At 37.8% G+C, this 28000-nt stretch overlaps 1 protein-coding gene across 4 annotated transcripts in view; it reads right to left on the bottom strand.

Moving 5' to 3' along the window:
- The window catches only part of CFAP54 (cilia and flagella associated protein 54), a 142115-nt gene that overhangs the window by 26652 nt on the left and 87463 nt on the right, over positions 1–28000 (bottom strand). For all 4 annotated transcript variants that reach the window (XM_078376053.1, XM_078376052.1, XM_073000249.2 and 1 more), the window contains 16 exons: positions 27398–27604; positions 23352–23418; positions 21981–22163; positions 19346–19432; positions 18142–18264; positions 17593–17646; positions 15273–15489; positions 13013–13116; positions 12559–12728; positions 10803–10899; positions 9278–9428; positions 6240–6397; positions 5089–5274; positions 4754–4880; positions 3242–3397; positions 1480–1588 (listed from right to left, as the gene is read on the bottom strand). In XM_078376053.1, the coding sequence (XP_078232179.1) occupies positions 1480–1588; positions 3242–3397; positions 4754–4880; positions 5089–5274; positions 6240–6397; positions 9278–9428; positions 10803–10899; positions 12559–12728; positions 13013–13116; positions 15273–15489; positions 17593–17646; positions 18142–18264; positions 19346–19432; positions 21981–22163; positions 23352–23418; positions 27398–27604 (2196 nt within the window). The remainder of the gene's footprint in view (positions 1–1479; positions 1589–3241; positions 3398–4753; positions 4881–5088; positions 5275–6239; positions 6398–9277; positions 9429–10802; positions 10900–12558; positions 12729–13012; positions 13117–15272; positions 15490–17592; positions 17647–18141; positions 18265–19345; positions 19433–21980; positions 22164–23351; positions 23419–27397; positions 27605–28000) is intronic.

Below are 28000 nucleotides of genomic sequence, written 5' to 3'. Positions count from 1 at the left end.
TGAATTTTCCCATTCCCATCCATTTTAGTTCACTGACGCCCAGGATGTCAATGTTTATTCTTTCCATCTCCTGTTTGACCACATCCAGCTTACCAAGGTTCATAGATCTTACATTCCAGGTTCCTATGCAGTATTTTTCTTTGCAGCATCAGATTTTCCTTTCACTTCCAGCTCATCCGCAGCTGAGTGTCCTTTCGACTTTGGCCCTACCACTTCATTAGTTTTGGAGCTACTTGTCCTTTTCCTCTGCTCTTCCTCAGTAGCATGTTGGACGCCTTCCGACCTGAGGGGCTAAACTTTCAGCATCATATATTTTAGCCTTTTGTTTCTGTCCATGGAGTTTTCTTGGCAAAGATACTGGAGTGGCTTGCCAGTTCCTGCTCCAGGTGGATCACGTTTAGTCAGAACTCTCCACTATGACCTGTCTGTCTTGGGTGTCCCTGCATGGCATAGCCCATAGCTTCTCTGAGTTACTCAAGCCCCTTCACCACAACAAGGCAGCAATTCGTGAAGGGGATATACATTTAAGAGTACATTTAATGTGTATACAATTAATTGTGCCTAGCACCTTACAATCTGAGAGTAATCTCCACTGAACACAGTGAAATCACTTCTAAGTAAGTGTGCATGGCATTATACCGCACACCTAGCTATGATGTCAATGTATATGTAACAGATATTTTATAGTTAGAGAAATATTTTAAGTGAAGCAAAACTGCAAAAACGCTCATCAGTAAACATTTAGGTGGGTATTTTCTTCCCAATTTTGTTTCTCTTCAGTAATCCCTGCCATATACGCCGTGTAAATTAAGCCTCATTCCTAAAATTAATAGGTGAGATCTGAAACTGTTGCTCTCAGGCTGCAATTCTGGCACATTTACTTGAGAGTAAGTCCTACTAAGCTTATAGAATTGCTGTCTCAGATACATATGTGACATACTGTATGTCACATACGTATCTGAGAATGATCAGTTTATTCAATGGGAAATTTAGGATTAGTTCTTAATTACTGAAAAACAATGGGATATCTCATTTTAGTGTGACTGGATTAATTTACAGGTTGCACTATGAAAAAATATCCTGCAAAAGCAACAATCCTAAATCCCTCCATAGGCTCCATTGGTTCAAATAAGGATGATCTAATTGAGATTTACTACACTGAAGTAAGTTGCAACTAGACTGTGCCTATGGAATGAATGAACGTATGGACGAGTTGACTCGCCAAATCCCCACTAATTCAATGAGTCTTCTCTAGTGCAAGTTATTATGCTAAACAACAGAATTTCAGCCACTAAGTAAGAGTAAAAGATACCTAAATAAGTGCTTCTGAGAATGTATGGACATAACTGAGATATACTACGGGATAGCATTCTTATATGCAAGTACAGAAGACATTATCCTGTATTTTATATGAAAAGCAAAAATAAAAAAGATACCATGCATAGGAACATAGACTGTAGAATTCAGACAGTTGCTCACCCATAATTCTGGTAACTCATCAAGCTCACTTTTATGGCATCTATCATGCTCTCAACAGCTAATGTTGATTTATTGCCACCTAATGAATCAATCTGTCTTTCTATCTTCCCTAAAAAAAAGAGAAAGACATGAATTAATTTAATAAGATCACTTTTCAACTTGCCAAGGCTATAAAAGTAGTTTACTGAGCCTCTTTCAGAACCCAGATGTCAATGGAATGATCAGTCTGGACAATAAAACATAGTTGTGTGGAAAGAGCATTGATAATGGAGGGTTTCAGATGACCCAGTAGCTTCTGCAAGGACTGCAAAAAGCTCTTCTGTAAACATGTACTTTGGCATTTTCTTCATTTTGTCCCCCTTCAGTGATCCCTGCCATACACACAGTCTATATTAAGACTAATGCCTATGATTAATAGCTGAGATCAGAGAGGCTCAAGTACTGAGCTGAAAAATAACAGAATGAAATTTAACAGGGATAAGTGCAAAGTTCTACACCTATACCAGGGGAAAAATGAAATGCACAGTTAGAAAAGAGTGGAAACATGGTTCAGTAATACTACAAGTCAGAAGATCTTGGAATTCTTATAGATCACAAGCTGAACAAGAGCCAACAATGCAACATGGCTGCAAAAAAGGCAAATGCTGTTTAGGAACTGGAAACTAATCTCTATGAAGAAAGACTGAAAGAACTCAGCATGTTTAGCCTTGAGGGAATTGTCATAATGTGAAGGGACTCCTGACCAATCTGCTTGTTAACATGGAAGCAAGGTGATTGGTTGGGTGGTGCCTGTAGTCATCCTGAAGCCTGAAGGAGGAGGAAGCTGGAGAGATGGAATGTCATGAGAAAGAGAGTATAAATGAAGAAAAAAAGGTTGTTGTTGGGTAGTTGTAACTGAAAAAGAACGGAAGCTCAGATCTGTTCCCAAGTTGATGTTCCTATGTAATAAAAAATATATCATTTTCATTCATTAGCCACCAGTCTGATATGGTTAATGACTACTGTCAAACATGTAACTGGAAAGTTATTTTAAAAAGTGACAAGCCTGGGTTGGGGCAGATCATGCATACACAAGAGGGCCATGATCTGTTTTCAATCATTCCAGAATACAGGGCCTGTAATAATGGGCTCAAGTTACAGGAGGCCAGATTTTGGCTGAATATCAGGAAAAACTTCTTAACTGATAAAGCAGTACAAGAATGCAAATGCAACCAGTTACCTTGGGAGGTGGTGAAAGCTCCAACGCTAAAGGCATTCAAGAGGAAAGTGGACAACCATCTGTCAGACATACCTTGATCTAGATTCCTACACTGACCAGAGGTTTGGATCTGATGGCCTTATAGGCCCCTTTCCAACTCCATTATTCTATGATTCTCAAGCCATGGCTACAGCAGGCCTCTTATAGCATTTCCAGTTATGGGAGAGGAAAACCTGAAGTGTTGGAACGATAATGAGTTAAATGTGGTAGCCAAGGTACACCGTTAAAAGCGAAGCTGGTCTCCTTCCCCAGACATACAATCTAATTCCAACCTAAGAAGCCAATAGAAAATCTTTCCAAGCATGGAAACTGATGAAGATAGCAGCCCAGGGACACCTCTTTCTCATCTCTAATTCAAGTTATAGAATAAGAAGGTGTTGTAGCATTCCTAATAAAAATAGGATGAATTTAGGGGAGGGTCACCTCTGAGACTCCCCAGAAGAAAGTATTGCGGAAGAATGAGCTGCCTATTATAATACTCATAATTATCTGTCATCATATTACCTTTTCGAAAAAGAAGTTCAGCCTCCAGCTCCAGGTCTCTTCTTGCTGATGCCATAGAAAGGTTCAGTGCTGTTTCCATGTGCTTGTGGGCTTGCAGCCATTGCAATTCATTCTGCGGTTTAGGCATGCAAGACAGTTCTAGTGCTAGCGTATGTCCTTGAAATCAAGTTTCAAGAAAACATTTCAAGAATTGTTTCATAATACAAATAATACTGTAAAAATAAGATACGTGTCCTTATACTTTTTTTAATTCATTCAGACAAAACAATTGAAGCAGAATTTAGGCAGAAATAAACTATTTTCTATACAAGGCAGTAAAAATCATGTACACAACTCTGGACAAACCACCCTGAGCAATGTATCCACTGTTCATTCATTCATTTCCCTCCAGCAAGTTCCAGGTGAAAAGAAGCTGACCTAATGCCCAGTAAATTATACTATACTGGGTGGATGCGCATAAATGCACATAAACACATGTGTACTGGAAAGAGCCTATTACACTATCCTTAAACCCTAACATAATTGGCACTGGATGAAACTGTACTTGGAATTAACTGGAACTGACTATTTCATGGAATTCTTTCTTTCTTTGCTTAAATGGAATGGTTGTACAGTATTACATTTAAGCCCACCAGAATCATTGAACCTTCTTATTATTCCTTTTATCTTCTTATGACTGACACATTTTTTAAAATCTGTCAGTCATAAGACTGCCCTTTGGTTTTTCTTATTTTGCCAAATTTCTCCCTGGTACAAAGGGGGAGCTAAGTGTGTGTGGAAGCAGATGCAAGTGAAGTTGCATCATTGATGGAGGAAAGGGAAAGTAAATAGATCAATATGCATTATGTCCATCCATTTCTGATACGGTACGTCATTCCACAGATTTACTAGATATTTTAACTTCAAACTGAATTGAACTGAAATATAAGTCTCATCTAGTTTTGGGGATCTTTGCTTCTAGGTTTTGGCTGAAAAAAATATGATTTGTGTCTTTTGGGATATAGACTACTTTAAAATAAATATTTTAGCATATTATTTAGACTGTTTATTTTATTTTCTTTTTTTTTATAGAGACATTACTCAAAACATAATGAACAGAGAGACTACTGCAAAGCAGTGGTTCCCAACCTTACCCCAAATGTTCTTGGACTGAAACTCCCTTAAGCCTGCACCATTAGCTGTGCTGACCAGGATTTCTGAGAATTGTGGTCAAAGAAATCTGGGGACCCAAGATTGGGAACCACTGCTATAGAGCTGGGAAAACTTCACTCACCCTTCTCCATGATTAATGGCTATCACTGCAGAAACAACCTTGGCAAGGAACAGGCGTGTATCCTGAAACTCTTCTGAGAAATTGGATTTTTTTTTTTGTTTACACTACTAGAGTTCTAGCTGGGGAAACTCCTAGTGCATTCTTATAGCTGTAGTGGGGGAAAAATCTAAGAATCCTATACCCAGAAATCAAAGAATATAGATAAAATAATACTTCACATGTAAGTCATATTTCCTTACCGATTCTTATTTTTACTTTTGCCAACAGTCTGATATGTGGCAGATATATGTTTTTCAAAGGTTTGTTTAGAGTTGTCAGTGTGGGATCTTCTGCATGCTGTTCAACCGATTGTCCCAAAAGGAATAACTGTTGAAATGTGTAATTGAAAAATAAATATTAAACACTACACAAGACCTCTCCCTTCAATTTAAATCTTCCTGTGGTTATGTAAAATCATGTACAAGCAATATTAACAGACTTAGGGTAAACATGAGGTCTGCAAATATTTAAAAAAATCACAAGGGGGTTCAGAACTAAAGCAGAAAATTAATGGGATATGATACCATCATATTACCTGTTTAATTACCAGTGTGTGTGCGAGAAATAATAAGTTCAGCTGATCAGTCTTAGATGTGAGATGTTCTGCATCACCCTCTGCTTGTGTCCTCATTATATCAGCTAGCAGGAGCATACTTTGCACTAGTGTTAAAGAAGCTGGTGGAGAAATCAGAGTCTTTTCTTCAAGTAAGCTGATTATATCCTGTGTGAACAGAACAGAATAAAGTGACATATTTACAGTTAAAGTCTAGAGACTAATGCTTCTCAAACTCTGTTATCAGTTGTCCTTCTTCTCAACCTTCTGCTCTCCTCACAGCCTATCTTATTCATGTTTTACAGGTGGTAATGCAGTAATTCTTATATGAAGTGAAATACCTGCAAGGATCTATGGGCTGAATAAAGCAACACTGGAATTAGAAAATATAACTAGAAATCCACGGCTTCGGCCCTGGATACCTGAAGGACCGCCTCCTTCCATATGAGCCTACCCGGCAGTTAAGATCTAGCCAGGGGGCCCTTTTGAAAGAGCCGTCCCTTAAGGAGGTAAGAGGGATAGCTTGTAGACAAAGGGCCTTTTCGGCAGCTGCCCCCAGACTATGGAATGCCCTCCCGACTGAGATTTGTCTGGCGCCGACGCTGATGACATTTCGGCGCCAGGTCAAAACCTTCCTGTTCCAGAAGGCTTTTAACTGAAATAATATTAGCTGTGGGTCCGATGGCAATTTTATATATGTTTTAATTGTATTTTAATTGTTACATATTTTTTTGTATTGTAAATGCTGTAAGCCGCCCAGAGACCTTTGGGTAGTGTGGGCGGCATATAAATTAAATAAATAAATAAATAAATAAATTTCATTCCCAAAAATGAAATTTACATTGTATGACAGGCAGAGTTAATTTATAAGTGAAATGGGGCTAATTTGGGATCATCAGAGGGCACTCAAACCAACTACATAGGTACTACCAGGGCCAGAATCTTATGTTTCTATTTCCTCTAGGAATCCAGAACTCATGGGTACTCAACTCAGTCTCAGATTCACTGATTTCAGGTCTTTCTATACTTGGTAAAATAGCACTATTAACTAATTAATATGTTTGCAGAATTCCTTTGTTTTCAGAGCTATTGTACTGGCAGGGGCAATTAACTATTCACATTTTTGTTCAAACCTGTAGACAAAGCTTGATGTCAGCAACTGGTTGTTTTTCTTGAAGGCCAAGCATGACAGCTTGCATTGTAATGTCAGCAAGTGCCTCGATATCATTGAATGCCTGAGCTTCCATTTGTACCTCAGTGATCAATGATGAACACTCCATCAATTCATTTTCTTAAAGAAAAAAAAAGAATATGCCTCCATCAATAAAATACAACCCCAAAGCATATAAAATTGTACCATCAGAACATTTCTAACATGAAATTACTTTAAGATTTCTGTTTATTTCTGTTTTTGAGGCAAAAGCAATAAAGTCTTTAAGAGCCTTAAATGTAATAGCCAGAATTCTATAACTTACGTATGCTGGCATAAGTACAAAAGTGTGAATTTCAGTAGCAAATAGCCACTACTTAACAAATTGGCACTTGCATTTTTCATTGCATGCCAGTCACATGATGATGAACACAAGTGTCAACTCTTTAACTAGCTACAATTTCTTTAGGCTGGCATATATAATTTAATAGGATTCTGTTCTATGATCTCAGAAGCAATGACCCAGACCCTCTGCTCATTATTGCTGTCTAGAAGAAATTAACATGGAATGTTGATAGTTGTCTGCCAGTCTCTACCAATGGTCACTTTGTTGTTGTTCTTTAGTTGTTAAGTTGTGTCCGACTCTTCGTGACCTCATGGACCACAGCACACCAGGCCCTCCTGTCTTTCACTGCCTCCTGGAGTTGAGTCAAATTCATGTCAGTAGCTTCGATGACACTGGCCAACTATCTCATCCTCTATAGTCCCCTTCCCCTCTTTCCTTCACACTTTCCTAACATCACGGTCTTTTCCAGGGAGTCTTCCCTTCTCATGAGATGGCCAAAGTACTGGAGCCTCAGCTTCAGGATCTGTCCTTCCAGTGAGCACTCAAGGCTGATTTCCTTTAGAATGGATAGGTTTGTTCTCCTTGCAGTCCAAGGGACTCTCAAGAGCCTCCTCCAGCACCACAATTCAAAAGCATCAATTCTTTGGTGCTCAGCCTTCTTTATGGTCCAACTCTCACTTCCATACATCGCTACTGGAAAAACCATAGCTTTGACTATGCAGACCTTTGCCAGCAAGGTGATGTCTCTGCTTTTTAAGATGCTGTCTAGGTTTGTCATAGCTTTCCTTCTGACAAGCAGGCGTATTTAAATTTCGTGGCTGCTGTCCCCATCCGCAGTGATCATGGAGCCCAAGAAGGTAAAATCTGTCACTGCCTCTATATCTTCCCCTTCTATTTGCCAGGAGGTGATGGGGCCAGTGGCCATGATCTTAGTTTTTTTGATGTAGAGTTTCAGACCATTTTTTGCACTCTCCTTTTCACCCTCATTAAGAGCTTCTGGTATCATCTGCATATTGGAGCTTGTTGATATTTCTTCTGGCAGTCTTAATTCCATTTTAGGATTCCTCCAGTCCAGTCTTTCACATGATGTATTCTGCACGTAAGTTAAATAAGCAGGGAGACAATATACAGCCTTGTCATACTCCTTTACCAATTTCGAACCAATCAGTTGTTCCACATCCAGATCTAACTGTTGCTTTCTGTCCCACATGTAGATTTCTCAGGAGATAGATAAGGTGGTAAGGCACTCCCATTTCTTTAAGGACTTGCCATAGTTTGCTGTGGTCCACACAGTCAAAGGGTTTTGCGAAGTCAATGAAGTGGAAGTAGATGTTTTTCTGGAACTCTCTGGCTTTCTCCATAATCCAGCGCATATTAGCCATTTGGTCTCTAGTTCCTCTGCCCCTTCCAAATCCAGCTTGTACTTCTGGGAGTTCTTGGTCCACATACTGCTGAAGCCTACCTTGTAGGATTTTGAGCATAACCTTGCTAGCGTGTGACATGAGTGCAATTGTACAATAGTTGGAACCTTCTTTGGCACTGCCCTTCTTTGGGATTGGGATCTAGACTGATCTTTTCCAATTCTCTGGCCACTGCTAAGTTTTCCAAACTTGCTGGCATATTGAGTGTAACACCTTAACAGCATTATCTTTTAAGATTTTAAATAGTTTGACTGGAATGCCATCACCTCCACTGGCCTTCTTGTTAGCCAAGCTTTCTAAGGCCCACTTGACTTCACTCTCCAGGATGTTTGGCTCAAGGTCAACAACCACACTATCTGAGTTGTCTGGGACATCCAGATCTTTCTGGTATAATTCCTCTGTGTATTCTTGCCACCTCTTCTTGATGTCTTCTGCTTCTGTTAGGTCCCTACTATTTTTGTCCTTTATCATGTCCATCTTTGCACAAAATGTTCCTTTCATATCTCCCATTTTGTTGAACAGATCACTGGTTTTTCCCTTTCTATTATTTTCCTCTATTTCTTTGCACTGTTCATTTAAGAAAGCCCTCTTGTCTCTCCTTGCCAGTGGTCACTACCACTTTGTAAAGGTTCCACTGAAACAGAGGTCCCCAATTTTGTCCAGGCAGAAAGCCAAATAAGGCAGTTCTCCTGTTGGTGATACCAGCTAGAAAATCCAGAAATTGGGAGATACTTGCTGCAGCTAGAAAGATCCATTGATTGAACACTGCTCTATTCTCACAGATAGATGATTCAGAGCTTTCATCAATGTCATCTCAGATCTGGCATAGCTAATTCCCCACCAACACTTTGCTGTACTGTATTTAAGACGGGGAATTACAAATATTCAGATCTCTCTCTGTCCAGACCATGGGCTAGACCAAACAAGATGCCAAACCATCTCCTCTACTGCTGGTAATCTGCTGGTAAAAGTTGGTGGGGCCAGTAAGGATGTATGAAGGCTCCTTCTCCCCCACCAACCTTTCCTGTGGCTGCTCACAACATGTTTCAGTGCTACTTTACTGCTAGCTATGTGTATAGCAAAGGGGAATATTTCTAGCTATACACTGTTATGCACAGTGCCATCAAGATGCAGCCAGAGTCAAGCCTTACCTAACAAGCTGAGCAAGGTAGTAATCACAGAGAAGGTTGCTTAAGGTATACAAGCCAACCCATTTAGATGATTACAGCTATTCACTTCAGGATAAAATACTACCTTTCATTGTTTCAATGCCTCTTGCCTGTGCTGTAACTGCACTCACTAATGCCAAACGACATCTCAGCCATACGTGTATGTTCATATGTTCTTGGGCTATTATATTGTGAAGCAGACTAGAATCTTCAGTACAAATCCATTCGTCACTTGCCTAGAAGTCAGAGGAAAAATCATTTGGGAAATCAGCAAAACAATCCATTGTTCAATTATTCTGTTGAAGATTAATATAATATAACCATATAGAAAACTGTAAAAAAAAGTACATATTTGGGTTTATTTACTATAATGTTTGCCGTTTCTATTTGAACTGATTACGTAGATTACTGTACTGTATACTGCATATGATACATTTATAGTTTAATGTCACCTGTACTACATAAGGGGAATTTTTGTGTGATTGACTCCATCTTATATAACTCCAAAACTGTGAAACATAGGCTAGATATTAGAAATAGTACATAATTAGAGCTGATCGTATGTCAACAGTGCAGAGAGATGAATTAGGCAGTCTTTTTGGATTTCAGAAATCAGATGTCAAAAGAATGCCATTCCTGAGTCCTGACAACTAATCATAAAGCAAAGGAAGCATACACCCAGAGGTGACAAGCTCTCCTCAAATGATTTCATTAATTAAGGATGTTCTTATTCTAGTCACAGGCAATTTCTAATGCCTCTGTGGTGCCTAGCCTGATGAAGACCTGAATGGACTCAAAAGCTGGTTTTTATGCTTTCCTAAAGGTCTAATAAAGCTATCACCTTTAGATAACTAATATCCTACGCACCTAAAACATATATTTCATTGTTTAGAGGCTTCAGCACTTTCTCCAGTCACTAAACGGCTAAACCCTACTTAGCTATTTTTCTAGGACAATGGCTCCTATTGAAAAGGCATCATATTTAAGAAAAACAAATTTGCTCCCCCTAAAAATAACAGAATAATAAATTGGAAAACAAGCATAATTCAAACTGGGAAAAGCTACAGGCAGAGCAACTCAGGCTCCAGATGAAAAACTTGGCAGGATAAGAAGCTCTAGAGTAGGTAAGTGGGTGGCTGGAGAGAAAAACACTTTGATGGGCAGGAAGAGCAATGGTGTTGGGGAGGTGAGAGGATTTCCAGCCATCCAAAGCTTAGTGTCATTTGCATTAGGCAAATAAACAGATAACAGAATATTGCATTCTAATCTTGATTATAATTTTGATTCACTTGTGTTTTTCGCACTTCACATCTGTCTTCCTCCAGCTATGATCCTCCAGGTGCATTGGTAATGTGTCACAAATCCAATGCAGCTAGAGGAAATTTATTTATGTATTTATTTATTCAAAATATTTTTACCCCACTTTTCTTCTAAAAAAGGATCCAAGGCAGCTTACATCACTGAAAAAAAATATTAAAAGCTGAAAACAGTAAATTATTCAAATATTAAATAAGAATTTATAACATTATATTTAAAATGTTAGGTAAAAGCTTTAAAGGCTCTTTTATATAATAAACTGACTGATCAACTTTAAAATCTATAACATCTACCTCATCTGTTTTATCTTTGTGTTGTGGTACCTTAGATTCCTTCTTAAAAACACTTGCATCTTGAAGAAGCTTTATTGAGGAAAATGCCAAAGCAGCACTGTGATAAATAAAAGATTACACATTATAGAAGTTGGTGTGTTTTATATTTTGAGGCAATGATACATTAGCTGTCATTAACTGTTTTTAATAGATATACTTACAGCTAACTAATATTAATGAATTAAAATGATATTGATTACTTTCCCCCAAGTTACAGATCAAACATTTCCTGCACCTATATGTGAGCAATGACACCGCAGAGGCTTTGTTGAGGCAACAGTAAACTCCCCATACAGATATTCCCCTACAATGGACTGCATTTTATTATTTAAGGTACTTGCATGAATAGTTCCAAGGTGGCATCAATATTAAAATAGAATTCAAAAGTATCTTCATATTGAGAATGCACATATTATAACATAACAAAGCATTAGAAGAAGAAGGATGGACTATGCCTCTAGTGTCCAACTGGAAAGAATATATCAGCATTCCTCAATGAAAATGTTTCCCAGAGTGACTTATATAATATCAATAGTAACAAGACAAGCCTGTAGGCTAACGATCCAAAATGATATAACACAAAAATTTTAAAAAGGGATAAGAGAAGAAACAAAGAGGAAGCCAGTAGAGTTTCTTCAGGAGTGACAGAAGGGCCCTACGTCCCGTCCCACTTCCCTCTGAACATGCTCAGGAACCAATTACATTTTAATTTGGGAACTTGCAGATATGAACATTTGACTGTAAATGCATGTTCCAATTTATTAATTTTTGGAAGGAACTAAGTAGATCAAGAAATATAGACAGATAACTTTTTTAATGGTCAATAGGAAAACAAAACAATTCATAAGACAATCCTTCCTTACTCAGCAGCATAGACAAGGCAAGGCAGTCAGACACTGAATGCATGGAAGCATATCAAGGACAAAAAAGACACAACAAATAGCAGCATGGATCCAATCCACTGAAGCAGATCTTTTGTAAAACAGATTACAGAATGTCATGACAATATCAGCCACTGGTTCAGGTACAGTTTCTGCATTACAAATGTAATTAGCTTCTTTCTCAGTGGAGCAAGCAGTATTAGTGTCTTTATCCAGTAATTGTTTCCTGGGATGGGCCAAGACAAGAGTCTTTGCAGCCTCATGATGCCCCCAATTCTGCTTTGAAGATGCATCTTGGATGATGACATTCTTCGTAGGAAGACCTGATGACTAATGAGATATCAGCAAGCAAGTGTAGCCAGTTCTGCTTTCTCACTACTTTCTGAATCAACTCTCCTGTCCTCTTCTTAGTAACCAGTGAGTAACACAGATAGTACTGAATATGAGCAGCACAGCATATGGGTGCTGTTTATACTTGTGTTCACAATTGTCCAACATGCAGGACAAGATGGCCCTACATGCACCTCCATAAAACATCCCCAATTTGAACAAACCAAACTCTTAAAGAGTTATATTAAGCTAGAACATTGTCTCTGAGTAACTTTTTTAAACTATTTATTTTGATTCAAATGTTTAGCTGCTTTCAAGACAACACAGCAAAGACAACAACAAACCAACAATGGGACAAAAGTGCCAGGACTACTCATACTGCACTACTTCCAGTTGCTATTTGTACTAAAGATCAGTATGAAAGAGGTTGTGAAATAGGACACATGAGGTTGAGTCAAGCAGCAAAAATTGTGCTGCTCCAAGTTGAACCAAAACGTCTTATTTACCTGAATGCTGTCTGAAGCCTCTGTTGTGCAATAGCTGCAAGCTGAAGCTTTGCTTCAATAACAATTTCTAATTCAGAAGCTGAACATTCATGAATCAACATGCCATATTTAGTCTGTATTGTTTCAAGAACTGAATTAATCCTTTCTTCAGCTTCTTCCAATAAAATTCCCTAAAATAATAAATGTGATATAATTGACAAAGTAATAAAAAACAAATAAGAACTTGGTTTCTAAAACTGCATGTATTTGATAAGCCTGCCATTCTGCTAGCATGACAGTTAAGTATCTTCAGCCTTGATGTAGTGTGAAGGCAGAATTGCTATGCCAGTCCAAATTAAAAGCAAAAAATAAAGAGCTTAAAATAAACAGCTTTAATTTATCTGGAAGAATTGCTATCTGCAACAAAATATCAATAGTGGTTTATATGTGTTAACATTTTAAATAGTACTATTACCTTTAGCGAGGCCATATTTAAAGTATCTTTGTTTTTTTCAAGCTCCACAATCATGATAATTGGCTCTCGCTTTCCACCTGTGAATGCTGAAGCTGGCATAAAACCTTGGTAAAAAAAGAATTCAGTACATTGTCATATCTGAGGCAACAAAACAAATACCATGTTTTCCCCAAAAATAAGACAGGGTATTATATTAATTTTTGCTCCAAAAAACTCATTAGGGCTTATTTTCAGGGGATGTTTTTTTTTTCATGTACAGCAATCTACATTTATTCAAATACAGTCATGTCATCTTCTTCTGGTTGCTGCACAATGGTGGAGGGCGAGGTTTCACTTAACTAGGGCTTATTTTTGGGGTAGGGTTTATATTAAGAGCATCCTGAAAAATCATACTAGGGCTTATTTTCAGGTTAGGTCTTATTTTCACGGAAACAGGGTGAAACCAAATAAACAAGGACAACACACATCTCTTTTATTATTTTCAGTTATTTCCTGCACAACTCCAGAATGAATGGGCTATTCTTGTCCACAGATACCATGCAAGTGTCTGGTTCAGTGTTGATGACTTTAAATTACATGGCATTCATGTGAAAGCAAGATGGTTCAATGGGAGTTTCATGTCCAGAGCAAGTTTTTCCTCTTCCATTTATTTTTGAACCAGGAAAAATATTATTAGAACAGATGCCATCATCCTGCTTAATCTACAACTTGCAAATATGAAACTGAATGGCCTACAAATATCCAATTCTTTAAAAGGTAATCCCTTGACCTTGATAATTTAGCCTCTGGAAATGAATTATCGAAAAGAGATGGAATCTAGCCTGTTAGTGAATCCAATCATTGTTTTGCTTTGCACAGGCTGAGAAATCAACTATTCCTGGATTCCTTATCCAACCATATGAGAACCACATCACTCTCCTTCTTCATATAGGAAGCAGAAATCACAAGACTTGATCGGGTGGTTGGAGAGTTGCTTGGACATTTTGAAACAATGCTACACTCTTCTAAGAGATCCCAATGCAGAAGACAGAATGAAGGGAGGCAGATTGCACTCTTTAACTAGTGATGGGGGCTTAATTTACACTAATATTCTGAGAAGCAGACGTACTGACAACTCAAGAGGTGCAACTCACTGTGTCTATAGGTAGGGTGCTAGTTGTACCATTCTTCAGCTTCTCCGGCCAAGTCAGAAGATGGAGGGTGGTGGACCAATCTCCATTGCAATAACTATGCACTTTATTTGAAGATAAAGGCCACAAAAAACTGAATAGCCAATCTGCAAACACATTTACGAAGCAGATGCTATGCTGGATTTCCTTCATTTGTTGTTTCTTGATCAGGTTTCATGCTGGCATAAAAAAACCCTTAGCAAGTAAAAGGCTGAGACGTCATCAAGCTGTGTTAATTCTTTCCCATTGCCACACTGTTTAGCACAGTGCATCTCTTAGATAAATGGCAACTAAAGGAAAGTTATGCAGAATAACTATTGTTCAGAAACTAAAGCTGAATCAGAGCAGTGGATATCCATGGACAGGTCTGTTCTGGTCAACTGTGGGCTAATAGACCACAAATAAGCACAGCCAAATCTTCACAAAGAATACATTGGAAAAAAAAGTAATAAGCAATTGCTGTATATGCAGTGCACCAATTTCTGATGAGGCAAAAAGGTGACTGGGAGACTGCAAGAAGAGGTGGAGGACTCACAAAGATGGCCTTTCTTCATTTCTAGTTCTATGTCCAATCCCAAACTGGGAACACAGCCAACGCATTCTGTAGAGCAATGGTCCTCAACCTTGGGCCTCCAGATGTTCTTGGACTTCAACTCCCTGAAATCCTGTCCTGCAGATGTGGTGGTGAAGACTTCTGGGAGTTGTAGTTCAAACACATCTGGAGGCCCAAGGTTGGGCACCATTGCTGTAGAGTATAGTACAGGAGATAACTTTGAAAATACTTCAGATAAAGCAGAAACTTTAATTATACAGTAAAACTCCAAACATTAAAAACAATAGCCCCTTATAGCTAAGATTAAGCATATACAAATTTCATTTCAATGAGAAAGTTTTAAAAGATTTAACAAGTTCTTAAATTGAATGGGTCATATCCTTTCTAAAGAAAACATTTTTAGCAAGATGTAGTGAAAGTATGCTAAGCAATAGAATTATTTTAGAAACATTGCAAACTTTATAATCGGAACTTTAATTTTCACTGAATTTAGTATATTCCTCATGCAGATATTTATATATTGTATTGATATCAGTACCTTTTAAGAATGCGTCTGTATTTTTGCCTGCCCTTCTTAATGTTTCAGTGTCCACACAATATGCTACTTTCATAACTTTTTCAGGAATACAGTTTAATGTTTCAGCCAAAGAAATAATGAAATGTGTTTTGGCTAGCATTAAGTTATTCACAATTCGAGGCTCACATACTGGTGCCCAGGCAGAATGTAGAGGTCTGTTGAACACATCTTCTAATGCCTTTGAGACAAAATACATAGACAGAATTCTAAGAGAAATGAAATGTAACTGATTGAATCTTAAGAGAGATACAAATAATACTACATACTACAACTTCCCTGAAGAAGAAAATTACCTTTTCTAAAAGAAGTGTCATCTCAACCCTTCTGTGAGGCAATATGTAAACATAACTAACTCGCATTCTATATGAGTTAGTTTTGACCTTTGCAGCCGCTTTCATCTTAACTGAATGGCATTCATCCCTTCAATTTGATCTTTCAACTCAACTTTTCAACTAGCAGCAAATATTAAACTACACTTATAATAATTGTGTGCCATCAATCTAATTTGACTTTGGTGATCCTTTCTAGGTTTTCAAGGTAAAGAATATTCTGGAGTGGTTTACTATTTCCTTCTTCTGGGGCCATCCTGGGACTGTGCAGTTTGCCCATGGCTGCACAGGGTGACTGTACTTTCAGGAGGCATAGTGGGGAATCAAACTCCCAATCTGCAGCCAAATACCTAACCCACTGAGATATCCAGCCAGCAAAGTACATTCACAGTGAACTCCAAAAAGGGCAGAAGAGTGAACAGTGCCACCATTAACTATTATATGAATATCAAAAGTGTTAAACTCCCCTCTTAAAAACTAACTGTGCATATTGAACAAGATGAATTTCCAAAAGATTTAAGACAAATCTAGGCAGTTCTCTAACATTACTGGTCAAATTTCAAACTAGGTACATATCTCTGATCATTCATTCATTCATTCATTCATTCATTCATTCATTCATTCATTCATTCATTCATTCATTCATATAAAATATTTTTCTTTCATTAAAAGATTTTTAAAAGTGTTTAAAAGAATAAAAACAGATAAAGCCACTTTTAGCTAAAAAAAGATCAAATCATATAATCTTACCCACCATAAAAGTATTAAAGTATAAGGTAAAGGTTCCCCTTGACAATTTGTCCAGTCATGTCCGATTCTAGGCGGCGCTACTCATCTGTTTCCAACCCATAGAGCTAGCATTTATCTGCAGACAACCCTCCGTGGTCACATGGCCAGCATGAATAGACACAGAACACTGTTTACCTTCCCACCAAGGTGGTACCTATTTATCTACTCGCATTTTTGCATTTTGCATGATTTCGAACCGCTAGGTTGGCGGGAGCTGGGACAAGTGACGGGTTCACTCCATCGCATGGATTCAATCTTATGACTGCAGGTCTTCTGACCTTGCAGCACAGAGGCTTCAGCGGTTTAACCCATTAAGCAAATACATTAAAAACCATTAACATCACAAACGATGGAGATCTAAAACAGCCCAACAGAAAAGGTTAAACATCATATGCCATTCTAAAAAAGATGTGTTTCAAACTTCCTCTCTCAGACATGAAAATTTATAGAGGAGGTAGAACTAGTAAAACCACTTCTTAAATATCTCACTTACCTTGAAAGCCTTGATACCCAGTGTGGTTTGGTCAATAGAGTGATGGACTAGGGCTCAGACTCTGGAGACCAGGGTTTAAATCCCCACTTGGCCATAGACACTCCATGGGGGAGTGGAACTGGTAAAGGTAAGGTAAAGGTTCCCCTTGACAAATTGTCCAGTCATGTTCGACTTTAGGGGGCAGTGCTCATCCCTGTTTCCAAGTCATAGAGCCAGCTTTTGTCCGTAGACAGTTTCCGTGGTCACATGGCCAACGCGACCAGACACGGAACGCCGTTACCTTCCCACCATGGTGGTACCTATTTATCTGCTCACAATTTTTACATGCTTTCGAACTGCAAGGTTGGCAGGAGCTGGGGCAAGCGACGGGAGCTCATTCCATCACGTGGCTGCTGGTCTTTCAACCTTGCAGCCCAGAGGCTTTGCAGTTTAACCCGCAGTGTCACCCACAGGAACTGGTAAAACCACTCCTTAAATATTTCACTTAGCCTGAAAGCCCTGTTAGGATCACTGTAAGTCAGTTCTCACTTAAAGGAACATGACAACAAAGAACATACTTCTGATTTCAGATTATCAGTTGAAATGTGGAGAGGTGAATGTGCATAAATTCAATTTTTGATTCAGTCATATATATGATTTAGTTTATTAGCTAATACAATCATTCTCCTACCTGTAGGTTTGCATTTGTCAGGAGGGATTGTGATGAATCAAACTTTGGAAAGACCTAAATTTAGAACAGCATATTAATTAACACTGCATTATAACAAAGCATGGATTTGCTTTGCTGATAGAAATAAGGAAAAATTAGAAGTTGCAGCACAGTAACAGAACTCTGTTTAATTGGGATTTGAACACAAATTCATAAAGCAATCAACTTGACTTAATATATCTTGCAGAATCTTCACTAATACTCTGTTTAGCCATCTTTCACATCTTGAAAGTATGTTAATTTTATTTTTATTTTTTATTAATGCTGCTATGACAGATCTTTACCTAAGCATCATATCAAACAGAGAAGGAAACATAACACTAAATCCAGGCTAATCATTGCAGAAAGCAAGAAAGGTCAAAAGTAGAAAAGACCAAACCCTCTACCGTTAGAGTATCTGTGAAGTACTATTTGAAGACTCATACAAACAAGCCAAAGCCCCCGACAGAAAAACTGACATTAGGAAATTATATTCATTGGAAATTGTTTTGAGAAAAGAAATATTTTTACCGGGAGTTTTGGAACAAGCTTGTAGACAGAAAGTAGCTTCCAAGGGATTTTCTCTCCACGATTAAGAATACATAGTTCATGGAAGGCATCAGAGAAAAATCCTAAATCTGTAAGAACTTTGATCTAAAAAAAAAAAAAAAACATATTAGCACTACTTTTAATATTTGTTTAGTGTTAATGTTCTAGTGCTGAGATTTCCAATCACAACAGTTCATGAACAATCAAAGTGTCCTTGGGGGAAAAAAATAGATTTTCCAGTGGGCACACAGTGCAGAGCGGCAAGTAGCAATTTTGACTCCTGGGGCAAATAGCACTGTCTCCCATCCATTCCATCCTCAAAAATGGGCATGGGTCCACATCAAGAAAAAGTGGTGCTCCATTAAAGAAATAGTTTCAAAATGAAAAGAAAATGAATCAGATGAGGAAATATTTTCCTCCCACTCACCAGCAGATTCACCAGTAGATGTTGGAGCCCTATAAAATTCGACACCAGCCCAGTCGCCCTATCTTATGTACAGCCCTGATGCAGCAGCAGCAGTATTATTAATCTCACAAAGTATGAAATCTGGATCTCAATTATGTAAGTTATGGCTCATGTTTGACCGGACTCACAATTCCATCAGTATTATTCTCATTGCTTTACCCCTTATTTCATTATCATCTATTCCCCAGAAAACCAGAGAATGGACTTGCTCAGGGGCAATTGTGTCAAATACCTGCTGCACTTCCCCATTTCAGAGATCAACCACAGCTTCAAGAGAATTGTCTGCCAACATGACACTAATGCCATTGTCTTGGATTCTGGCCTCCCTGAAACACTGGTTATCCTTCCCTTCCTAACTGCACCAAAAGTGTTTGAGGTAATCAAAAAGTAGTTCTGTCTCAGTTTTCTTCTCATGTGCTCACAAAATCCTTAAAGGATTTGTAAATAGTCACAAGAAATTGAGAAAACTCATACAATTCTCAAGGTGAATGCTCAGGGGGATGTTCACCCAACTCTATAGGTTATAGCCTTCTTCACAGCCTGAACATGAAAAGGAATTTAATTTTATTGCATAAATAGAAACTCTTTTCCCAGAAAGTTACTAAGTAATCTTCAGCGTAATGGTCCCATGAAATAGATTCAATGGTACATATTTATTAATGAAGTCAGATTATATGATCACTGAAAATGTTACTGTGTACAGTTTTCATATTTATTTACCTTGAGAATCCTTGCTTCAATACATTTCATTGCATCTCGGCAAATTTCAGAAACAAAGTATTGATATAATGTGAATAGTGGCAAAATCTGTGAAGACAAAGGCAAGTTCTATTAATATTTATTTATAGATCTATCTGTCACTACTGTTGTAGCATAAAGCATCCAAAAACATAAATGACAACATTAGAATCCAGTATAAGAAACTTGAGAAAACTAATTCCAAAGAAAAAACAGAAAGGTCGCACTGAAATTAATAGCTGGGAAAATAATGTTTATAAGCCTAATAAAGCATACATTCTTATATCGGCTTAGCTAGCTTTTCTGCTTCGGAGAAACGAGGAACAGTGATCTTATTCTTACAGTATATTTCCATCTGCTATACTGATATAATTTATATTTATTGAAAACATAGAATAATCCTGTGATAATGTTAAAGAATGCATTTTAAATACTGTTATTCAACACAGTGAGACTTTTGGATAAACATGTCTAGGACTATGCTACATGACTTAATATAAAACATTTTATTATGTTTAGGAGAGATTCAATTCTAGCTAAAATAATACATTTCATAATGTCCATGTCAATTAATTGTGTGGAACTATGGTTTTAATGAAGCTACTTCATTTTTCAATACCTTTGAAAAATCTTCACAACAAGCAAGGTAAAGGGAATATTGAATAGATAACCATCTGGCCTTCCTTTTGTCATGCAGCATTTCAGAAATGTAAACAGCTTAATACAGGGACCGAAACAGGCACAATCGTGCAGGAGGGTGGAAGAAAATTCATGGGACAGAGAAGGGTGTGCTGACTAGTGGAACATGTTGAAGCTTTTCAGAAAGTATTTGTTCTTGTTATATGCTGCCAAGTAGCCTATAACCCTATGAATGAGTGATCTCTAAAACGTCCTCAACAGTCTTGCTCAGCTCTTGCAAACTCAAGCCTGTAGTTTTCATTAGAAGTCAATCCATGTTGTATTGGTCTTCCTCCTTTTCCTGCTGCCTTCAACTTTTCCCAGCATTATTGTCTTTTCCAGAGATTCTGGCTTTCTCACGATGTACTCAGAGTAGAACAGCCTCAGTTTCATGATTTTTGCCTCCAGATATAGTTTAGGCTTGGGTTCTTCATCTTTCTAGCAGTCCAGGGTATCCATAAAGCTCTCCTCCAGCACCATATTTTAAACTAATTTTTTTCTGTACAGCTTTCTTTACAACTTTCACATCCTTACATGATGATCAGGAATACACAAATGTTGATTACCATGGCCTTAGTTTCCAGTGACACATCCTTGCACTTGATTATCTTTTCCATTTCCTTTATTGCTATCCTTTCTACTCTCAGTCTTCTGATTTCTTGGCTACAGTCTCCATTCTGATTGATGACTGAACAAAGGTAAACAAAATTTTTATTTCAATTTCTTCATTGTCGATACTAAAGTTTTGTACTTCTTCGGTAGTTATGATTTTTGTCTTCTTAACTTTCAATTGTTTTGTCACTTTCTCCTCTCACTTTATTAAATTTTATTTCAAGTTATTGCTTCTTTCTGCCAATAAGACGGTGTCATCTGCATATCTTAAATTATTGATGTTTCTTCCACCAATTTCCAATTCTTCTTCATTTGAATTTAGTCTGGCTTTCCATATGATATGTTCTCCGTACAAATTGAACAGACAAAAGGATAAATGCACCCTTCTCCGACACTTTTCCCTATAGGAACTATTCTGTCTCTCTAGATCAGACCTGGGCAAAGTGCGGCCCTCCAGATGTTCCTGAACTGCAAATCCCAACATTCCTCGCTGTGTAGGCTAGGCCCAAATCTCCTCACACTATTGGCTGTGTGGGCTAGGCCCAAATCTCCTCACTATTGGTTGTGTGGGCTAGGAATTATGGGAGCTGCGGTTCAACAACATCTGGAGGGCTGCATTTTGCCCACCCCTGCTCTAGATGATGTCCTAACAGTAGCTTCTTGTCCACGATACATCAGGACAATCAAGTGCTGAGGCAAAACCATTTCTTTCAGAATAAGCCATAGTTTCTTATGATCCACACAGTGAAATGCTTTGCTGCAGTCTTTAATGCATAGACTGATCTTCAGCAGTACACTACTGAAATTCTTTGGTACATTCTAGAAGTCAGTGGATATTTGCAATATGATCTCAAATGTCTCTTCCTTTTCAGAATCCAGCTCGAACATCAGGCATTTTTCTCTCTATATAAGGAAAAAGCCTTTGCTTGAATGGGAAATTATAGCAATGGTCATTTAGTTACTGCACTTCTTAGCATCTCCTTTCTTGGGAAATCTGGATGATGTCATATTTATGTAGATAAGAGCTAGTGAATGGAAAATCTTTAGAATATTGTATGACGAACAATACATGTATGCATCATCTATACAACTCGGGGCTGCAAGCCTTTCCTTAGTTGGTAATAAGCTATACCTGTACTTTATTCAGTGACACTCTCAAATAAACATTCATAAGAACTGGCATTTTACTTAGCAAGTTATGTTAGTTTCTAATCTGGCTGCATGTCCTCTGTGTGGTTTAAGGATGAAAAAATAGGTTAATCAAATTTATAGCATATTTCTACAGAAAAAAGAATGCACATTATTGATGTATTTCCACAGTACTTACTATGAGATTTTGCTTGCTACAATGCAACTCATATATAACGAAATTCAAACCTGCAACAACAGTTGCAATATCAGCTCTGTAACGATCCACAAACAGATCAATTCCAGGAATTAAAACATCTGTTTCATACTGTGCAAAGTCACAATCAACTTTAGGATGCGGTAGTGAAGCTCTAAACAGGGACTGAAAGTTATAGAAACATTACACTTTTCAAATGTTATGACATAAAAAAATCTACAGACTCTAGCTAGTTCTAAGCCAGACATAAAGGCTCAAGAAGCTAATATAATTGCTAGGAAACGAACATATTTCTGCTGCTGCTATTCTATTCTATGATGCTCTATCTTGTAGCAATTAGATAATTGACTACAGGCTGAAACTAAATCATGACAAGAAGAAGGGAAGTCAAATTAGCTATCTGAGGGATGCCAAAGCTCAACAATATTGAGTCAGACATATCCCCATTAAAGTGCATTCTGCGGAACTATAACACCAAACTACAAATCCCAGAATTCCATAAGATGAAGCCACAGAAGTTCAAGCAGCAGCAAACTGTTATAACTGTGCAGTGTTAATTTAATATGGGTCTTGTTCTGGATCCTGTCACTGAAGGCCAAAATAACTTGTGCGATTGCTTATGCTCACACAAAAATTGTTTCCACAATTCCTTAATGACCACATCGTTACAGCCTACCCATTTTCAAGCTCTATTCAATAGTCTAAAGCCTCTGTCCTAGAAAATTGGGGGGGGGGGGGGGTTTGCACCTGATTTAATATCCATGATAGCAGGGAGATGCAACAGCCAGGAGTGAATCTTGTCCATTCTACAGTCTCCTGAGATGACACTCATATATTCACTAAAAGGACAATCTGTATGCAGAAGTAGGATTCCATGTATTGATCCCTTTGCTGAACTAGAAATGTTTCATGTGGAATCCAATAAACTGCTGATCAAATGCGCTACATTTTAGCTTTGATCATTTTAATCACCTTTCTCTGGGGTGAGGACAATTTCCAAACTACTTCTCCTTTTAATAAGTGATTAGCACTGTCCACTGCCATATCTATCAGGTGTGCATAATGAACAACAGAATGCTGTTCAGAGGAATATTTAAAGCAGAATTATAGTATCTACAGCTTAATTTATAAAAATCATCAGTCTGTTTACTGCACCCATTCTTCAAAAGCAATGTATTGTAAAGTTTCCAGAATTAAAAATGTGTATACTTAGCTCAGCATTTATATATCAGAACTTAGCTCATCATATTATTATGATAAAATATTTTATTTGTATGTTAATGCTAACATAGATTATATATGTCTCTCTATTCACTAAAGCAGACATAATCTAAATTAAAGCACACAAATTACCTTGAAGAGAAGAGCAGATAAAATACAGGCTCTAGTTCTTAATTTCACGTCGTATAATAATATGTGCCTACGTGCAAAAAATGAAAAACAAAAAACTGTATCTTACTGTACAAAGAAGCTTATGTCTTCTTTAGGTTAACCAATCAAGATCATTCTTAAAAATTACATCAGATCACGAGCCAATCTATTTTCCTCCATCTAATTTATTTATGCTAATTAATTTCACTTAATATATTATAACTGCACAATAGTACGGCTACATTATTGTACAGCAGGGCAAATCAACATTCTACAAGGCAATTCCAAAAATTGCCCCCTCTCCGCAAAAAAATATATAAAACTTTGAAATTGGACTTTTGATCAGCACCAAAATTTGGCACAGATGTAGCAGACAGCTCACTCTCGCTCTGTGTCATATTTCGGCAAGCTTGGACAAAGATTTTTGAGTTATGATTTTTTTAAAACTAAAACTATTCATAATAACTTCATGCTTTGTTTTAAGCAGATAGTATCTCTGATGTGATATAAAGTGCACTCGATTTTTGCAGATGTTCATGCCAGCAGCTAAAATATAGAAGGCAAGATTCCTACAAAAGATCTAAGCCAATTAAAATATTTAACAGGCAATGCATGCTAATGTTGGCTTGTAAAAAGAGTTTGGGTAGTAGTCACCAACACAATGAAAATATTGAGTCAGAGGTTGGGAGTTCGATTATCTACTGTGCCTCCTAGGAGAACAGCCAGCCTGTGTAAGCTGTGGGTAAGATGCAGAGTTGCACCTCAGAAAAGGGAAATGTAAACCATTTCTGAATGTCCTTTACCTAGAAAACCATGGGAAAGGTTGCCATTAGTCAGAATCAACTTAACAGCACGAAATTATTATTCAATTCTTCCAAAAAATGTGTGAATGTGGAATATTGCTGCACAATATCATGACTGCATGACCAGTAGAGGAAAGGAGCTAAATGTTATATACCAAAGGCCAGCATAAATGTTGATGATATCCATGTCAGCAGCCAAGATGGACTACAAATACCCTCTTCTGCTCATTACCATTATTAGTAACCTACAGCTCCCAGATAAGATTATGAAGACTGGACCAGCTGATTGTGGAAATGAGCATGAGAGGAATCTTGATAAATGTGCCCAGAATTTTGGTTAAACGCCTCTAACCAATTGATATGGCAACATCCAGACATATCACCTGGGGACAAACAGTAACTTCCAACCCATTCTGGAAAACACTTCCCTCCCTCAGGCTTTGGACAGCTAACCTGTACTTGCCTATAGATGACCGCCTCCAACCTTAAACCATAACACAACAAACAACACAACATGGAGATGAAGAGAGGAATGAGATATTGCCACAAACCTAAATGCCAGCTGGGCCCCCATATCTACACTGGTAGCACCATCAAGGATCTCAACATTGTCAGCCATAACATCAGAAGGTTTTGTTGTTGTTGTTTTTGAATTTTTGTTTTTAGTTTTTTTGTTTTGCTGGTTCATCCTCTAATGTGAGAGGTAGATGATTCATGCAATCATCTACCAAATGTGCCCTTCTGCATTCTACATAGGAGGATCAGGAAAATATTGGTGTAGAATAATCAATAGATAGAAATCTGACATCAGAAATGGCAATGCAGAGAAATCAGTTTCTAAACACTTCACCTTCCCAGCATGTTCTGTTACAGATGTCAAAGTAGCTACTGTAGAAAAAAAAATTAGAATGCGAGACTTGCGAGGAGACCATGGAAACTGGCTACATAAATAATTTCCAGTGCATCTACAAAGGCAGAAATGGAGATCAAAGCTTCTTAGCTCATTGCATATATTTATAACCCAGCTTTCTGTAATATCTATACAACAGCTGTGCCCCTTGACAAGCTCTGACCCTCAAACAACTCTTAGTGTTTCTGTGATAGCCAATCTACCCCAGCATAATCTCCCACAGCCTCAAGTGACAATCTGATAGTCCCATTACAAAAGCACTGTCACTTTTTCTATTATCTGTATCCTCACCAGACTATCACCACCATTGAGATAAATAATAAGCAATGGGTATTTGCACTCCTTGAAAAGAAATGGATTTTATCCCAGAAAGATAACACTGAAATAAATACTTTCCCTTTTTAAAATCTCTCTGTTCTTCCCCCACCCCTTTAATTTTGCCAACATCCTAGGACAGACTAAGGGTATGATCGCACAGGGACCTAGATTGAATTTTGGATCACTTGTGGAACAGTCTGGGGCGATCTATTTCCAAGCCATCACACAATGTACAGAGAATTGCATTCCAACCTAACCTCAAGCTGTGCCCAAGCTGGACCTTTCGGATCCAGGTTTAAGCTACTACTGTTTAGGGCTGGGCTAGAGCAATTGCTCAGCAGCTAGAAGGGTTTTTGTTTTTGGTGGTTTTGTTTGTTTGTTTGTTTTGTTTTAATTTTTAGGATGCAGTGAATTCTCTGAGGAGTGTTGTCTGCTCTTCTTAAAACAATTTTTGGCATACTCACGTTGCTGTTTTAAGAATTCATCAATAAGAAGATCTGAGAATCACAGGTTGTTCCCCACCCACCCCTATTATTATTATTATTATTATTATTATTATTATTATTATTATTATTATTATTATTATTATTATTATTATTATTATTATTATTATTATTATTATTATTATTATTATAAACAAGAGGTAGACTGAAGGGCCTAAAAACTATTTTTACCTAGCTAGAATGAACTGAGACACATGGAGAAATGGAGCCATCTAGTGGCCTATTGCAAGTATAGCAATGGTAGAAAGAGGCATCTTGTTTTTCATGTGAACTGAGAGAACATCTGGGGTGAGGCTGAATACATGTATTTATTCATTTATTTCTTACATTTATATACCACCCTATTAGTGAAAAAGCACTATTCTGGATGGTTTAACAAATAAAATTCAAGGCTAAATAAAAACAGACACAGAGTAAAATGGAGATGTGGCCCAAGACAGATGGGATTAGTGGCAGGGATGGTCTTCCATGTGTATTCCTTGGCAGTAAGAGACAGAGCCCTGAGGTCCTTCAAAGTAATACAGCTACTGCCTATGATTCCTGACCTTAAAACAAACAAATGAGGTGTGTGACCACTTGGTTGGTCACACACAATCAGGGTTATTCTCTGACAGACTCTGCTGGCCTTGGAATAGGCTAAAGAGGACACCCAGTTGTCCAGAATAAGAGCTAGGCCCTCCCTTTGAAGAAAGTTCTGAAGAAGTTCTGGCTTGCTCGTCCAGCTCTTCCAATCAAAGCCTGGAGGTGGCTAAATAGATGGCCACCAGTTTTGTGAACTCTCAGAGAATGAAGAGAGAAGGCTTAGGCACCAAGAGTCACTTAGAATGAAAACATTATTCTCATGTGCTCCCTTCCTTCCTGGGCAATAAGAACACCCAACTCTATCCACAAACATTCACTTATTTTAGAAATTTGTATCCTGTTTTTCCTTGTCTGTTGAGATGTCTCCACTACACAAATAAATAATAATAACATTTAGTGTGGTCAAGTCAGTTCTGACTTATGGCAAACTTTTTCAGTATATTCTAGGCAGAGAACACACAGAAGTGATTCCCTTCTTCTGCGAGTGCCCTGGGACTGTGCAGCTTGCCCGTGGCTACATAGGTTGGTTCTTCCCCCAGGAGGCAGAGTGGGGGATTGAAACCTCTGACTCTGCAGCCAGATACCTAGCTTGCTTGAGCTATTCAGCCAAATACAGTATATGAACATAACAAATAAACAAAAGTTTCATTTACGTTCCCCACCCAGCCAAATTTAAATATATTAGTATAAAATTCAAGAGATAACATAAAGTGATGCAAGATTTGATGAATATGCACCATGAATAATATGATGGTTTCTATAATCTTGATTGGATTTTTAAAACACCACAATAATAATAGAAAGCAACCCACACTTCAATGATAGATGATTTACTTAAAAATGTCAATTTGTGCAAAAAGAACTGGGATCATTATCTGGGAGGCTTAAGTCATAGTAATGATAAATACTTACTGAGCTATTTTAGCCGCTAGTACCGCTCCTTGTAAGCAACCCCAAATCCCAGCCCGAGCAACAAATTTCTCACAAAAATCCTGAGATATGTTGGCGACGTTGCCAGTGGCGTTTTCTGAAGAGCCATCAAACTCTTGCCAGTGATGAAGTGCATCTACTATTTTGAGGGTTCCATCAAGGCCTTGACACCAGCATTTGAAAGCAGCTCTGTAATACATTTAAAAATATATATTGTGTTCTTGACATTTGTTAAAATGGAGGATAAAGGCCGTATTTTATTTTGAATCTTACCCTCAAGTGAAGGTGTAATGGGCTCAGAAAATGTGGAATGAAATGCAGAAACCAGAAAATGGGACACAGGAGGCAGATAAATAGAACTTAACTGAGAATACCACCTGGAATGGTGAAATACACCAACCTGCTAGTCTCTAAACAAGCTGGAAAATGTAAGGTTGATTAATCTTTACTTGTGCATTTCTCTTCTTCCTTAAAGGTGTGAGGAAGACTATATAGGGATTCATTCCTCACAGAGGTCTGTGACTGATAATGTGCAGTTAAATGAACAAATAAATGAACATTTATCTGAAAAGCCAATGAGAGGGG

This window comes from Pogona vitticeps, chromosome 5 (assembly GCF_051106095.1).
Source record: "Pogona vitticeps strain Pit_001003342236 chromosome 5, PviZW2.1, whole genome shotgun sequence".
Lineage (NCBI taxonomy): Eukaryota > Metazoa > Chordata > Lepidosauria > Squamata > Agamidae > Pogona > Pogona vitticeps.
The sequence above is the reverse complement of the archived record's forward strand: the minus strand, read 5'-3'. Positions and strand labels throughout refer to the sequence as shown.